Consider the following 13254-nt stretch of genomic DNA (forward strand, 5'->3'; position numbering starts at 1 on the left):
TTAATGCAATCATAAACATAATTAATTATTTTTAAAAAATTACATTCAATTATGTTCAGTATATTATTTTTTTCCCAAAATGCCAATTTATCTCCCAATATTAATTTTTTAATATAACTAATGCAATCATAAACAAAATTAACTATTTAAAAAAAATTACATAGAATGTGCTCACTATATTGTTTCTGTAATGCCAATTTATAAACATATTAAAATCGACAAGCTTCAAATCTTCACCAATTAGGGATGTTGTCATCCTATTAATCCGATTAAATGAATGACAAGTACGACTCTCTTCTTTTTATCAAAGAGTTGTACCATGTTTTTAGCATTTTTACTTTAAAAATAATTTAATGATCATGTTTTTTTACGGGGAGTTTTAAAAATTCGAATTATATTTTGAAAAAATTTGATACGGATTTTTTTTTAAGCTTTAAATTTTATAATTTTAGGTGTTTTGAAAGTTTGATGGTGCTAAATCTATTTCCACTATCAAAAAGTAAATCTAAGTAAAAACTGTCAAACTTCATAATTTTAGATGCCCTAGAAGTTTTTGATAGTGGTTAATCCATTTCCACTATCAAAAACAATTCAAATACTCCATCTACAAATTTTTTTGTCGAACTCTTTTTAATCATGGAGCAATTCCTCCACCTCTATAGACTACTCCTTTAAAAATTACTATAAAAAAATTGGTAAATGCAATTTCCTATAATTTTATAAATATTTTTTTAGAGAAAAATCCTTATCATAAATATTATCTACACTATTATAAATATTATCTACACTATTTTGTCTTTTTCATATTTTAAAATTAAATTATTAAAATAAAGAATCGTTGCTTTATCTTGTCATGATTCATTTCCCTAGGAAGAGTGAATGTCTTGATGTAACATCTAAATGATTTAGTGCACTCAATCTATGGTTAGAAGACGAAGGCAAGCATCCTCAACCATCCGTTCTTGTGTGTATCCTTATAACGAACCAATGGATTTGTGGCCATTACCGTTCTTGTCATATATTATGAGAAATATTTACATATAAATTCTTAGTAAATCAAAATTGTTCGTCAAAATTTTATTATGATTAATTAAGTTGTTATTTAAAATTGTTTATTTTTTTATAGATGTTTATTAGGTTTTTATTTATTATTACACAAATTGCTATCTCATTGATTGTGGATTAGACTCTTTTTTTTGATAGCAATGAAATTAGTTGATATTTGTCACTAGAAAGAAACATGTTAAGGTATATCATATTGCTATATTGTTCCGTTATAACAAATATTAGCATAATGTCATCATTAGTTTTATGTCTATTGAAGAGTTATGTTTAAATTTATACTCTCCATATAAAAGAGCATCAACTTAGAAGATGCACACATGAACCTTTTGACTGGTAAGTAAGTCATAATTAACTTTTTAAGTCTACAAAAGCTTAATAGTTGTAAAACAAAAGCTTCTAGAAGCTTTCTAGTGAAAATATTTAGAATAAAAAACTTAGTCATTACATTGCACCTTGATAACCCAGTGTCATTGCTTGTTATAACCTCTAACATCTAAGTATCTATAATCCATTCCACCCTATGCACTCTTCTCCAAATCCTAGTGATTGATGCCTTTTATCATGACCTTCCTCCAATCCTAGCAATACACCTTTTATCATGACTTTCCTCAAATCCTAGCAATATATGTTGTGTCATACCATTCCTATAATATTTATATTGTGCTCTATGCAGTAACGTTTTAAAAATATTTGCAATATGCTATACAATGCACTCATCTCCAAATCAAGGCAATATGCTGTTTGTGGCACTCATCTTCAAATATGTGCAATATACAAGTTATGTACAATACATCACACAAAAGCTAAAATCATTACAAATTAATTAACTACAATGTATCACACCAAACCTAAAATCATTACAAAATGATACACCATGTGTTGCACTCATTTCTAAATCTTTGTAATATGAATTGTGTGGCGAGTGAAACAATATGGACAATATTAATTATATACTATGCTACAAAGCAATTTGGTTTCTCCAATAAAAACACTTAAACACAACATATATTTAAAAAATCTAAAATTAAAATGCACAAAATAATACATTATACAATTTAAAAAAATAATATTTAAACAAAAACTAAAATACAATTCACAACTTTAAAAAAATAACACTTAAAAATTGTAAAAGATATTAAATTATGTTAATTCAAAAATTTATTTTCATAAAATACATCTTACTTTCTCAATTTCCCAACCATAAAAAAGTTTCTATAAACAAAATATTTTGAAAACAACATATCCCAGCCAAATCTAAAATATGTACAATGGTATGATACATTCTTAAACTTTTATTAGATATATTTTTTTCAGTTCAAAACCAATTACTAATTTACTTTCTTATAAACCAAATTATCAATAAATAAATAATTTCCAATGACGTTTTTTATTATTTAAATAGTATCAATAAATTAATATACATTAACAAATTACAGTACATATGAACAACAAAATCACACAAATTTGACACAGTACACCCAGTAAAATATACAGTGAGGCGGAGAGACACAGTACACCCAGTAAAATATATTGGTGCAGTCAACGGAATCTGGCAGATCGAAGAATTGCTGAAATGACAGTTCATAGTCTCTTTTCTTCAAATTGTCATATAGAACATTTACAAATTCATAGCTTCAATTTTGAACATCGAGGCATATTCATAGCTCCACAGTTTGTGTTTGAAATTTTGAACATTTGGGCAAATCAAACCCCCGCAATTTGTGTTTTGCATTTCCCTGTTCAAAAAATTTTAAACCTTGGCGTAAATTCAAAAACCCCAACTAATTTAGAATTGTATGCTGCACTTGCTGAGGCCACAGTTTTACATCTACTTGCTGAGACCACAGTTTTACATCTACTTGATGGGATTGGGGGGCGAAACCGCGGAGAAAATGGAGCAGTTTGAGTACTGTTTATTCCATGCTGCTTGGCACGCGCCTGAAGGACTGAAAGCCCTTGTAGATTCCTGCACCCTGAGAGATCGAGGTTTCGAAGGTTTCTCAAGTACCCGAAGGAATCTGGAAGTCTTCGCAGACTCTCACAGTCTGAGAGATGTAGGTCTCGGAGGTTTGACAAGTACCCGAAGGAATCTGGAAGCCCTTGCAGACTCCCGCATCGTGAGAGATCGAGGACTTCAAGGTTTGTCAAGCTCCCGAAGGATTCTGGAAGCACTTCCAGGCGCCTGCATCCTGAGAGAACGATGTGTTCGAGTTTGCTCAAGCTCCCGAAGGAATCTGGAAGCCTTTTCAGAGACTTACAACTCGAGAGGTCGAGGTGTCTGAGGCTTAGCAAGTCCCCGAAGGAATCTGGAAGCATTTCCAGAGACTCACAACTCGAGAGACCGAGGTGTTCGAGGTTGCTCAAGTCCCCGAAGGAATCTGGAAGTATTTCCAGAGACTTACAACTCGAGAGGTTGATGTGTCTGAGGCTTGTCAAGCGTCCGAGAGAATCTGGAAGCGCTCTTAGCCTCTTGCACCCGGAGATATTGAGAAATTGGAGATTTGTCAAGCTCCCTATGGATTCTGGAAGCTCTTGCAGACTCGCGCACTCTGAGATATTGAGGGTTTCGAGGTTTGTGAAGCACTCGAGGGAATGTGAAAGCGTTTGCAGACTCCCACACCCTGAGAGATTGAGAACTCGGAGGTTTGTCAATAACCCCGAATTCTTTTGAAGTACTGGCAGACTAGTTGCATAAGTAGCTTCCTGCAAGGCGGCCTTTCTGCGGTGTTTAAGCACGCATCCCACAACCTTCTCCAACAGCTTCACCTCGTCCCTGAAAATTGACAAGAAAACAAACAAACCCCATACTCATTGTAAAATTTACTACAAAACAAACAAGGTGTGTATCAATACCAATTAGATTAATAATCCAGAGAGGGAGAGTTAAGAGTTCACACCCATTATAGGTATCGAGTTCGAAACCGACTCTGTACGAGACGACTTTGAGCGCATTTCTCCAACTTTCAAGAGTTTGGCGCTTGTATCTGCCTGTCTGTTCATGTTTAGTAAGAGCTTGAGCATAGCGTCCATCGTTGGCCCATCGAGGCTCAGAAGGCTTCACCTTATAAAATACAGGAATTATGATATCCCCAGTCTTCTTCAACATAAGAAGCAACTCATCCAAACACCATCTTGAATCGGCAAAACCAGGCGACAAAATGACGATGTGGACATAGGCGCTTTCGATGGCGCCTTCGATTTGAGGATCTATGTACTCTCCCGCCTGCAATTCTTCTCTATCGAGGAAAGGTTGCAATCCATGTGCATAAAGGTCACGGTAAAGATAGCCAGCAAATGTGTTTTTAACCTCCGGACCACGATGACTGATAAAGACATCGTAGTTGTAGTTTCGGTAATTGTTAGAGGTGGAGCGGGTATCGACTGAGGAATCAATGGTAGATATTTGCAGGTCTTCCATTGAACACAACTGCAGGTAAGAAGGTAAACACAGAGTGATAGATTAAAAACTGCAAAGTAAGAATAATTAACTAATTATTTATAGAATGAAGTGTATTTTTATGAAAAAAATATTTAGAATTATAAGCATAATTATAATGAGTTGCAGCTTTGAAGTCCATTCCATCCTCAAACTGACGGGTGAACTAAAATTGTTAACATGTGTGTTGCACAAGCACTTTGCCTCTATAATCACATAAACAGACAAGAAGATAAGAAATGAAATTAAAGCAGAGCTTAGTCTTTTTGAACTCAACATACAATTAAATTAGTGGTTGATATTTGAAAATGGAACCACGAAGTTAAATGTGATTGATTAAGCAATTAATATGGTCTTCAACATCCATCAAGAAGTAACATCACGAGTTTGTTGGTATCAACTCTCGGAAATAGCACATGTTATTCGATCAAAGGTAGTGATCGAAAAATAGTTGAAACATCATCTTATAAATATTTTCGTACAAGTTCATTATTTCATGCAAATTTTGCATTACTTCATTGCTTTTTTGTCAGGTAAATTTTTGTACAAACTAATTTTATATATTCAAAATCCTGAAAGAATAACATAAAAATTTTGATCTCAATTTCACTATCTTAAACTATCTTACACATAGCTTGCAAAATTAAATTTTCTTTTCATCTTATTTTTCATACAATCGAAAATGCAATCACTTAAATTCTGATGTTTCAATCAAAACATTGTTTGTAACTTTGTACTTCACAATCCCTCTCTTCAAAAGCAAAAAGGAACACAGTAAATCATCCTTCAACCAAGCATATAGAGCTAGAGATTACCATCTCAAAGAAGCAAATGGTGGCTGTCATTTCGTTTTTCCATACAATCAAATGGAGGATGTCATATTACACAAAATCCATGCATTAAATAGCAATCTTAAAACTCAAACAAAGGGCTGGAAATGCAATTTGAGGCTTGAAAAAAAAGCTGAAATTTTAAATTCAAGTGAGCTAGAACTCTCTATTCAAGTTTGAGAAAAAAGAAGTTATAAATTAGATTCCGACATCAAGTCAAAATAGACTGGAAAATACAGTCTCAATATTGCACGTATGGGCTAAACTTTTCATTAATAACAACCTAATGAAAAAATAAAATTGTAGTCTTCAACAAGTGTGAAATTACATCCATGGATTTACAGGAGAATTGAAAATGCACTTTTAAGCCAAACTAAAATATATTTGTTTGAGCTTGGAGAAAAAGGTTTTCATTGCCGAGCACGCCCAAAAAAACAGCAAAAACCACCTTGCTGAGACTTAGAAAAGAGAGCTGAAAATGCATTCTAAATATGCAAATAGGGCAGCAAGCAATGAAGAATATTGTACAAGGCCAAAGAGGCGAAAGAATTTCACTTAGCAAACCCAACCTAATGGGCAAAGAATCCAGTGCCCACCCGAAAATTAAGGTTTATTTTTTTATAAAATCCAGCATGCAATCATTTCACTTTTAATGTCTCAATCAAAGCATAATTGGTATTTCACAGTCCCTCTTTTCAAAAACAAAAAAGAAGACGGTAACTCATCCTTCAAGTAAGCATATAGAGCTAAATATTACCATATCAAAGAAGCAAATGGTGGTTGTAGTTTCGCTTTTATATACAATCAAATGGAAGATGTAATATTACACAAAAACTATGCATTAAATAACAATTGTAAAACTCAAACAGAGAGCTGGAAATGCAATATGAGGCTTGAAAAAGAAAGCTGTAATTTTAAATTCAAGTGAGCTGGAAACTACCTGCTCAACTTTGGGAAAATAAAGAGAGAAATTAAAAAGAAAGCTGTAGTTTTAAATTCAAGTAACCTGGAAACTACCTGCTCAAGTTTGGGAAAAAAGAGAGATAAATTAAATCTACTCAAACTCATAATATTTTCAAAAAGAGAGAAAATAAATAAAAGAAACTTATGCAAATAATTATATGTATCAACTGCAAAAGTTCATCCATTATACAACAAAGAAATTCGTCATACACCACTAAATAACAAAAAAAACAAATTTATAAAATATATTAATAATATTCCAAATATAAAGTGAATTGATTTTAGAAAATTGCTAGCTTCAGCTCTCTCTCGTGAATTTCGGGTGTTCATATAATGATAATGAAACAATAGATGTAAATCAAAATTTGACAAATTTATAAAATAAAATTAATTTTATCTTACCAAAATCACAACGGTCAAACCACCTGTATTAATTTTTTACGCGTTGAATGGTTGAAGACGATCCCGTAATCTCTCCGAAAGGTTGAGCCCGTAGAAAGGTCAATTTCAAATCAAATGGAGTATGGAACATGGCATTTTTAAATAGAGGTGTATATGTATACAGGTTTTTGAATAGAGGTGTAATGCACATGTACAAAACCAATATTAGTAACAAGAGTTGCTTTGGGATTCTCTCATGGTTACAGTTTTTTTTAAATAGAGGTGTATATGTAATACAGGTTTTTGAATAGAGGTGTGCATTGTAGAGCCATGGTTGTATTTTTTTAAATAGAGTTGTATATGTAATACAGGTTTTTGAATAGAAGTGTAATGCACATGTAGAGCGTCAAAAGAGGCCAAAGAATTTTAACTGTCAGCTTTGCTAGGCAAAAAAGACAATGATGAATAAAACTTATTATTTTCAAAGCATTAATGTCCATGTCATCTTTAACTAATGGATGGATGAAACAACACCTGAATTACCAAGTAAAATTGGATGATTCCCAAAAGAATTTATAGGAAATACATAATCCAGAGTGACCTAACAACTGTGAGATACATAATCCTGTAGAGCCAGATTCAATACCGGAGTTGTTACTTCAGAGGGAATCCTTATCCGGCTTTATGGTCTCCAATTACTTCAGAGGGAATCCTTATCCGGCTTTCAATGAAAGCAAGGTTACATTTCTGTTCTAGTTTTTTTGGGTTATAGCTTCGTAGCGTCGCTTAGAAAGTGTTGGAAATAATTAGTCTTACAACACACCGCCACCACTCCACCGAACACCGCCTCACCGCCATGACTTGTTTTGCATCGAAGAGGTGCCACCGCCATACTCAGCCACGACTCTTCCAGCCTGAAGAGGCATTAACCGACTTGATAGTTTTGTATAAATACAGTTGAGCTAAGATGGAAGAATGTAGAGTCAGGACGCACAGTCCGAGTTGTAAGGCAGCTGTAGCTGCATAGTTTGTTGTTTGACCTGTATAAATTCATGTTTCATTTTTTATGGTTTATTTCAACAGCCGTAGTTGTGTTGCTGTAGCTGCGTTTCTGCTGTTTACTCTGGATTTTTCAATTGGTATCAGAGCGCTGCCGTGTGCTCTATTTCTTTCAATTGGTATCAGAGCATTGTGTGCTCTGCCCAACCTTTCAATTGGCATCAGAGCCAGTTAGTAAGCCAAAGAGAACTTATTGGGTGAGACTCCATTGCTATGCGTGGGACTCCATCGCTATGCGTGGTCGAATCGAGTTACAGAGCTGCTGGTCGAATAGAGCCAGAGTAATTGAGTGTAATACAATTGTTGTTCACTGCCCTGGTCTGAAGGTGAAGGAAAAGCAGCTGAGTGTTTACCGATCTGTCGTGTGAAAGTATATTGTTGCCAAAACACTTTGTGTCGATTGGGACCAGAGCTGCCTCTACTCAGTCATAGTGGAGGGCAAAAATCTCTAGTGCTCCACAGAGCTACGACCTCGGCAGGTGTGAGGAAGCATGTATTTGGAGTGCGGAGGTAGAGTGGCCGATATGTGTGCGGCCAGCGTGTATGGTTAAAGGAATTGCCAGCAAGGTTGAAGCGTTTGACAGCAAGTTGAAGGTTTGAACATAGATTTAACCTTTGAATTTTTATTTGAAGAGTTTTTGGGCTTTTGTAAAAGTCAGCGAAGTTTTGTATCACATTGTTTTGGGTGAATTTTGTCGAGCATCACAGTGTTTTGGTGAAAATTGTGCCTTACGAGAGGAGCTCATTTCCTGTGGTGTGGCCGGTTGATAGAGTCGTGAGCCTGTAGAGCTATGTCCATATTGAGAAGAATGGTCAAGAATAATTTATTCAGTTTCATGATTTTTTAATTTCACACATATTAAAGCATGGAATGTTGAACTGCTAGAAGTTGGAGAACCTGTTGCAATCGGTGTCTAAGTCTGGTATGGTTGTAACCTTCAGTCCCAGTTTGTTTACAACTGAAGTTAAGTCTTAAGTTGACTTTAGTTTGCGCTGTTGAAGCAAGTTCACTATCTTCTTAATTGGAACGACATTGGAATTATTTTATATGCAATTCCAAATGGCCTGGTAATATAGTTTGGCAACAACCATATGAAGGAAGGAATTTTGAATAAAATTCTATTTACTTTGGCATTGGAATTTTGTCCAACATAGTTTTGAAGGTTGATTTCTGAAATGCTGTCTTGTGAAGAAGAAGTCCTGTGAAAAAGAACGCAACTCGTAAGCAAAGGTAGAGAAATTTTGAGTTCGTTTTGGAAGTAACGACCCAGTAAAGAGCGTTGAATTTGTAGTGTTCAACCCATTTGTGAAGCCGCCAGCATCAGCATCAAAGTTTTGCCAACTAGATAAAGAAGGCAAAGGCAGAGAAGCTTTGAGCGTGGAAGTGACAGTGTGTTAAAGAGCGAACTTGTGCTTTTTTAATGGGAAAAGCAAAAAGCAAAGAGGTGCAGTGTTCTAACGGAAAAGCAAAGAGGTTGAGAAGTCTGGAAAAAGTTAGAAAAAAAATGGAAGCTGATTGGTGTAGTTTTGATCTGCTACCACCACCTATGCTTTTTTAATGGGAAAAGCAAAAAGCAAAGAGGTGTAGTGTTCTAACGGGAAAAGCAAATAGGTGTAGTGTTCTAAAGGGAAAAGCAAAGAGGTTGAGAAGTCTGGAAAAAGTTAGAAAAAAAATGGACACTGATTGGTGTAGTTTTGATCTGCTACCACCACCTATGTTTATGGGTAAATATTTTGATTTGTGGGTTATTAGAATGCTTACTTTTCTTCGAGCAAAAGACTTAATTTAACACTGGTCTAATAACCCATACGATGAAGTATGTAATGATTTAGCATTAAATTTTATAAAACAAGGATTGGATGAGAAGTTTTTGTGCAAGGTTGCAGAAGCTACAACTTCCAATGAAGCATAGAAGATCCTCGAAGCAGAATTTGGTACAAAGGGGAGTAATCAAGTTGAAGACAGTAGTGTTGTTCAACCTGTTGTAGCAGTGCTTCAAGGTGATAATGAAGATGGATTTGTAGCAGGGAATCTACTGAGAGATGAAGGATTTTGTGAATCTCACTTGAAAGTGGATCACAATGTTGATGGTGTGTTATCAATAGACGCTAATTTTGGCATAGATAATGTTGCCAATGGAGAAGCATTCGGTTCAGTAGATCCAGCTATTGAAATCAATGAAGAAGAATTAACTCATGACGAGTGGTTGCAGATGATGCACCATAAACATCTTATTGATAGGCTGTTATTTGGTGAGAGAAACCCACTTGTGTTTGAAAACCAGGTGGAAGAAAACCTATTTGCAGAAGCAAAGGTGGAGACTCAAGATTACGAGGCATCCACAAAGTTAAAGGAAGAAGAGGAGAAAGCTCTCAGTCGAGAGCAAAATGAACATAACCAATATGGTTCTCAAAATATTTTTTCATATAAACTTAAAAATGATTTTGTGTCTTCAGATTCTAGAAGCAACTGAGATGAAGCAACAAAACATGAAGAAGAATTAAAGTTTCTTGAAGCATGGCTTGAAAAACAATGTATTGATGATGCTTGCAGAGAAGTTGCAGCTATGAATATTGAAGATAGTATGGATGATATTGAAAATGAAAATGAGGTTTTCATGTATTGGAGCCCTGAAGAGATAAAATTCTATTATAAACTTATGTTGCAGGAAATTGATAATCAAAAGATTGATGATGTAGAGAAAACTATAGAAGATGACATGTGGCAGCATTCCACATACGAACAAATTTTTGAAGATGTAGAAGACATCCATGGACAACCTGAAATGATTTTCCATGTTTTTATGATAAACAAATATTTAACGATGGATGAACTGCAACAACAAATGAAGAAACTGAAATTTGGAACCCACGCCAAAAAGACAAAAATGTAGTTCAGAGGATACAAGATCTGGAAGAAAAAGAAATCTAGCAAAAGCGTCGATGTCAAAGTTTTTGAATCATTGTAAGCTTAGCTAAGACTTAGACCAGCAGGGATGTTTAAGTTTTATTAAGTCATGGTTAAGTTGTTAGTCGTAATTAAGTTGTTAATCGTAATTAAGGGGGAGTGTTGGAAATAATTACTCTGACAACACACTGCCACCACCGCACCGAACACCGCCTCACCGCCATGACTTGTTTTGCATCGAAGAAGCGCCACCACCATACTCAGCGATGACTCTTATAGCCTGAAGAGGCCTTAACTGACTTAATAGTTTTGTATAAATACAGTGGAACTAAGATGGAAGAATGTAGAGTCAGGATGCACAGTTCAAGTTGTAAGGCAGTTGTAGCTGCATAGTTTGTTGTTTGACTTGTATAAATTCATGTTTCGTTTTTTATGGTTTATTTCAACAGCCATAGCTGTGTTGCCATAGCTGTGTTTCCGTTGTTTACTTTGGATCTTTCAATTGGTATCAAAGCACTGCCCTGTGCTCTATTTCTTTCAATTGGTATAAGAGCATTGCGTGCTCTGCCCAACCTTTCAGAAAGGATGTTCAAGTCCAGAAAAGTCTTTTTACTTGAAAAAGATGAACTTTTACGCTCTTTGGAGCATTCACAATCTGTTGTTACGCCTTTTTGGTCAAGGTTCATTAAACCAATAATTTTTTAACCAAATTATCCTAGATAGATCTCGTAACAACCGGACAACTGAAGCATTTTGTTTAAATTTATCCAAGAAAGTTTCATATCCAAGTTCATAAAAAATGCATGAAATTCTACAAAATCGATGTTTTGTAGCAACTACAATCACAATTCAGTAATAGGGCATTTTGAAGCATGCCAGTTCCGTAGTAGGTTTTGCATTTGAAATGATAAAAGAAATGCTTAAATTGGGGAATACATTATAAATTTATTATTGGAGAAGGAAAAAAGAAGAATTTGAATTTTCAACCAAAACGTTACTAATGTTCAAAGAGATTATTAAGATTAAATGGAACTGTATGGCTTAAAGGAGAATATTATTATTGATATCGATAAAAGATATGACTAAAATCCCTGATCAGGAAGCCCTCTAGTTACCCAATTCCGTAAGTTCCATATGGTGACCATATACTACTTACCCTGTTCATGTTCCAGAGCGTGAAGATGCAATCAAGCCCATACACTTGCAAACACATAAAAGAACGGGAAATCCTTTAACATATTTTTGGAATATATATGTTCAGGGTAAACAGTTGAGGGCAGGACCACAAATGATCCAATGAAGTTTGAATGGAAAGCGCCTTTATGTAACCAATTCATTATATAGTCACTGGGATAAACAGTTCTACCCTGAACTGCTAGAGAAGGGCTCCCATATGCTTCAGATTGGTTGCGACACTGAGAAAGGTTGACTGGCAATGAACCCCAATTTCATGGTGGACTTCGAAGAAGAGCCAGAAGGCCCATTACTGGCTCATGAAATGAGGTATCCGGGCCGGGATTGCACATCAGACATATGATTAGTAAATCAAATTGTTGTATTTTCTGTGTATAAGAGCAAGTGGAATTTTCTCTATCAATGAGAAAATGAAGATGCTACTCAATTTGTATGTGCAACTGTATAAGCAATGTTTGTTTCTAAAAATATGAACAAAAGAAGGGAAAACCAACTTCAACGAAAAAAGAAATTAGACCGGCGAACTTGGGGGAAAATATAAGTGGTTTGTTTGGTCTCCATAATTGGTCTCGGATCTTATTCTATTTGGAGGAAAAACCAAAATTGTATTTCAGAATCCTATTTGACCATTAGGTAGCTCTACAGAAAACCATATCATTGTTTGAAATTCTGTAATTCTTCGACCAACGGATATAAATCTCTTAACATGATCACACAGATTAGCAATTTTTTGCAAGTTTCTCTCAGTATTCTTTTACAGAATTCCGACTGATAGGTTTAGCAAGTGAAGGTTTTCTATGGGACACAAAGCAAACCCAAAAATAATGAACAGTAAAGGGTTTCTTGCGCATAGTGAAGGGAATAAAATCGAACTCACCTATCTTCTCTGCTTTCCGTGTATGAAACTTTAACTTGGGCAGCTTGCAGTGCACTCTTCTGTTTGTCGAACAGGTTACCGAAATCTGAATCTTGTGGCACTCGCGCGTCTCATTTGTAAAACAAAATGGCACTGAGGGGCCAGCGGGTAGGCACACTATGTTAGTTTCAGAAAGAACCCGTTCCTTCCTCGTATATCTCCAGTCCACCTCTACAGAAGAGTAGCTGAGAGCAGATGGATTAAGCGAGTGAAGGCGAATGAAATTATATCTAGACCAAACTGAAATCTATATTCGTACTTTTATCTCATCTCTAATCTAAACACAAAATAGCAAGGAAATGGTTTTTCCTAGGCTGAGCAAGTCGGTGCAACCTGAAACCTAATAGGACCGCAACATTGAGGGCCAGTAGGTGGGGCTCACGATCTTAACTGGTGCAACCTGGATCTGCTAGCAGTCCTTTTTTCTCTGGTCCAACAGACGTAGTTAACAATAAGGTTTGGACAAGTGGACAATAATGTTTGGCATCGAACCCTGTTTCGT

The 13254-nt window shown here is 35.3% G+C and overlaps 1 protein-coding gene across 1 annotated transcript; it reads right to left on the minus strand.

Moving 5' to 3' along the window:
• Positions 1–2521: 2521 nt before the first annotated feature.
• LOC149163631 (uncharacterized) lies at positions 2522–13040 on the minus strand. Its single transcript, XM_089430778.1, has 3 exons — positions 12714–13040; positions 3963–4492; positions 2522–3838 (listed from the first exon to the last, which is right to left on the minus strand). The coding sequence occupies exons 2-3, from the start codon at positions 4481–4483 to the stop codon at positions 2806–2808; spliced, it is 1554 nt and encodes a 517-aa protein (XP_089286904.1). The 5' UTR covers positions 4484–4492; positions 12714–13040; the 3' UTR covers positions 2522–2805.
• Between the last annotated feature and the right edge of the window lie 214 nt (positions 13041–13254).

Source organism: Pinus tabuliformis, chromosome 5_1, assembly GCF_031772625.1.
Source record: "Pinus tabuliformis cultivar Carrire ecotype Pingquan chromosome 5_1, CPIR1, whole genome shotgun sequence".
Taxonomy (NCBI): Eukaryota; Viridiplantae; Streptophyta; class Pinopsida; order Pinales; family Pinaceae; genus Pinus; species Pinus tabuliformis.

Coding starts and splice junctions, on each gene's coding strand:
- LOC149163631 (XM_089430778.1), bottom strand. CDS start 4,483: ATGGAAGACCTGCAAATATCTACCATTGATTCCTCAGTCGATACCCGC. Junction 3,839..3,962: donor GAACTCGATACCTATAATGG/GTGTGAACTCTT, acceptor GTCAATTTTCAG/GGACGAGGTGAAGCTGTTGG.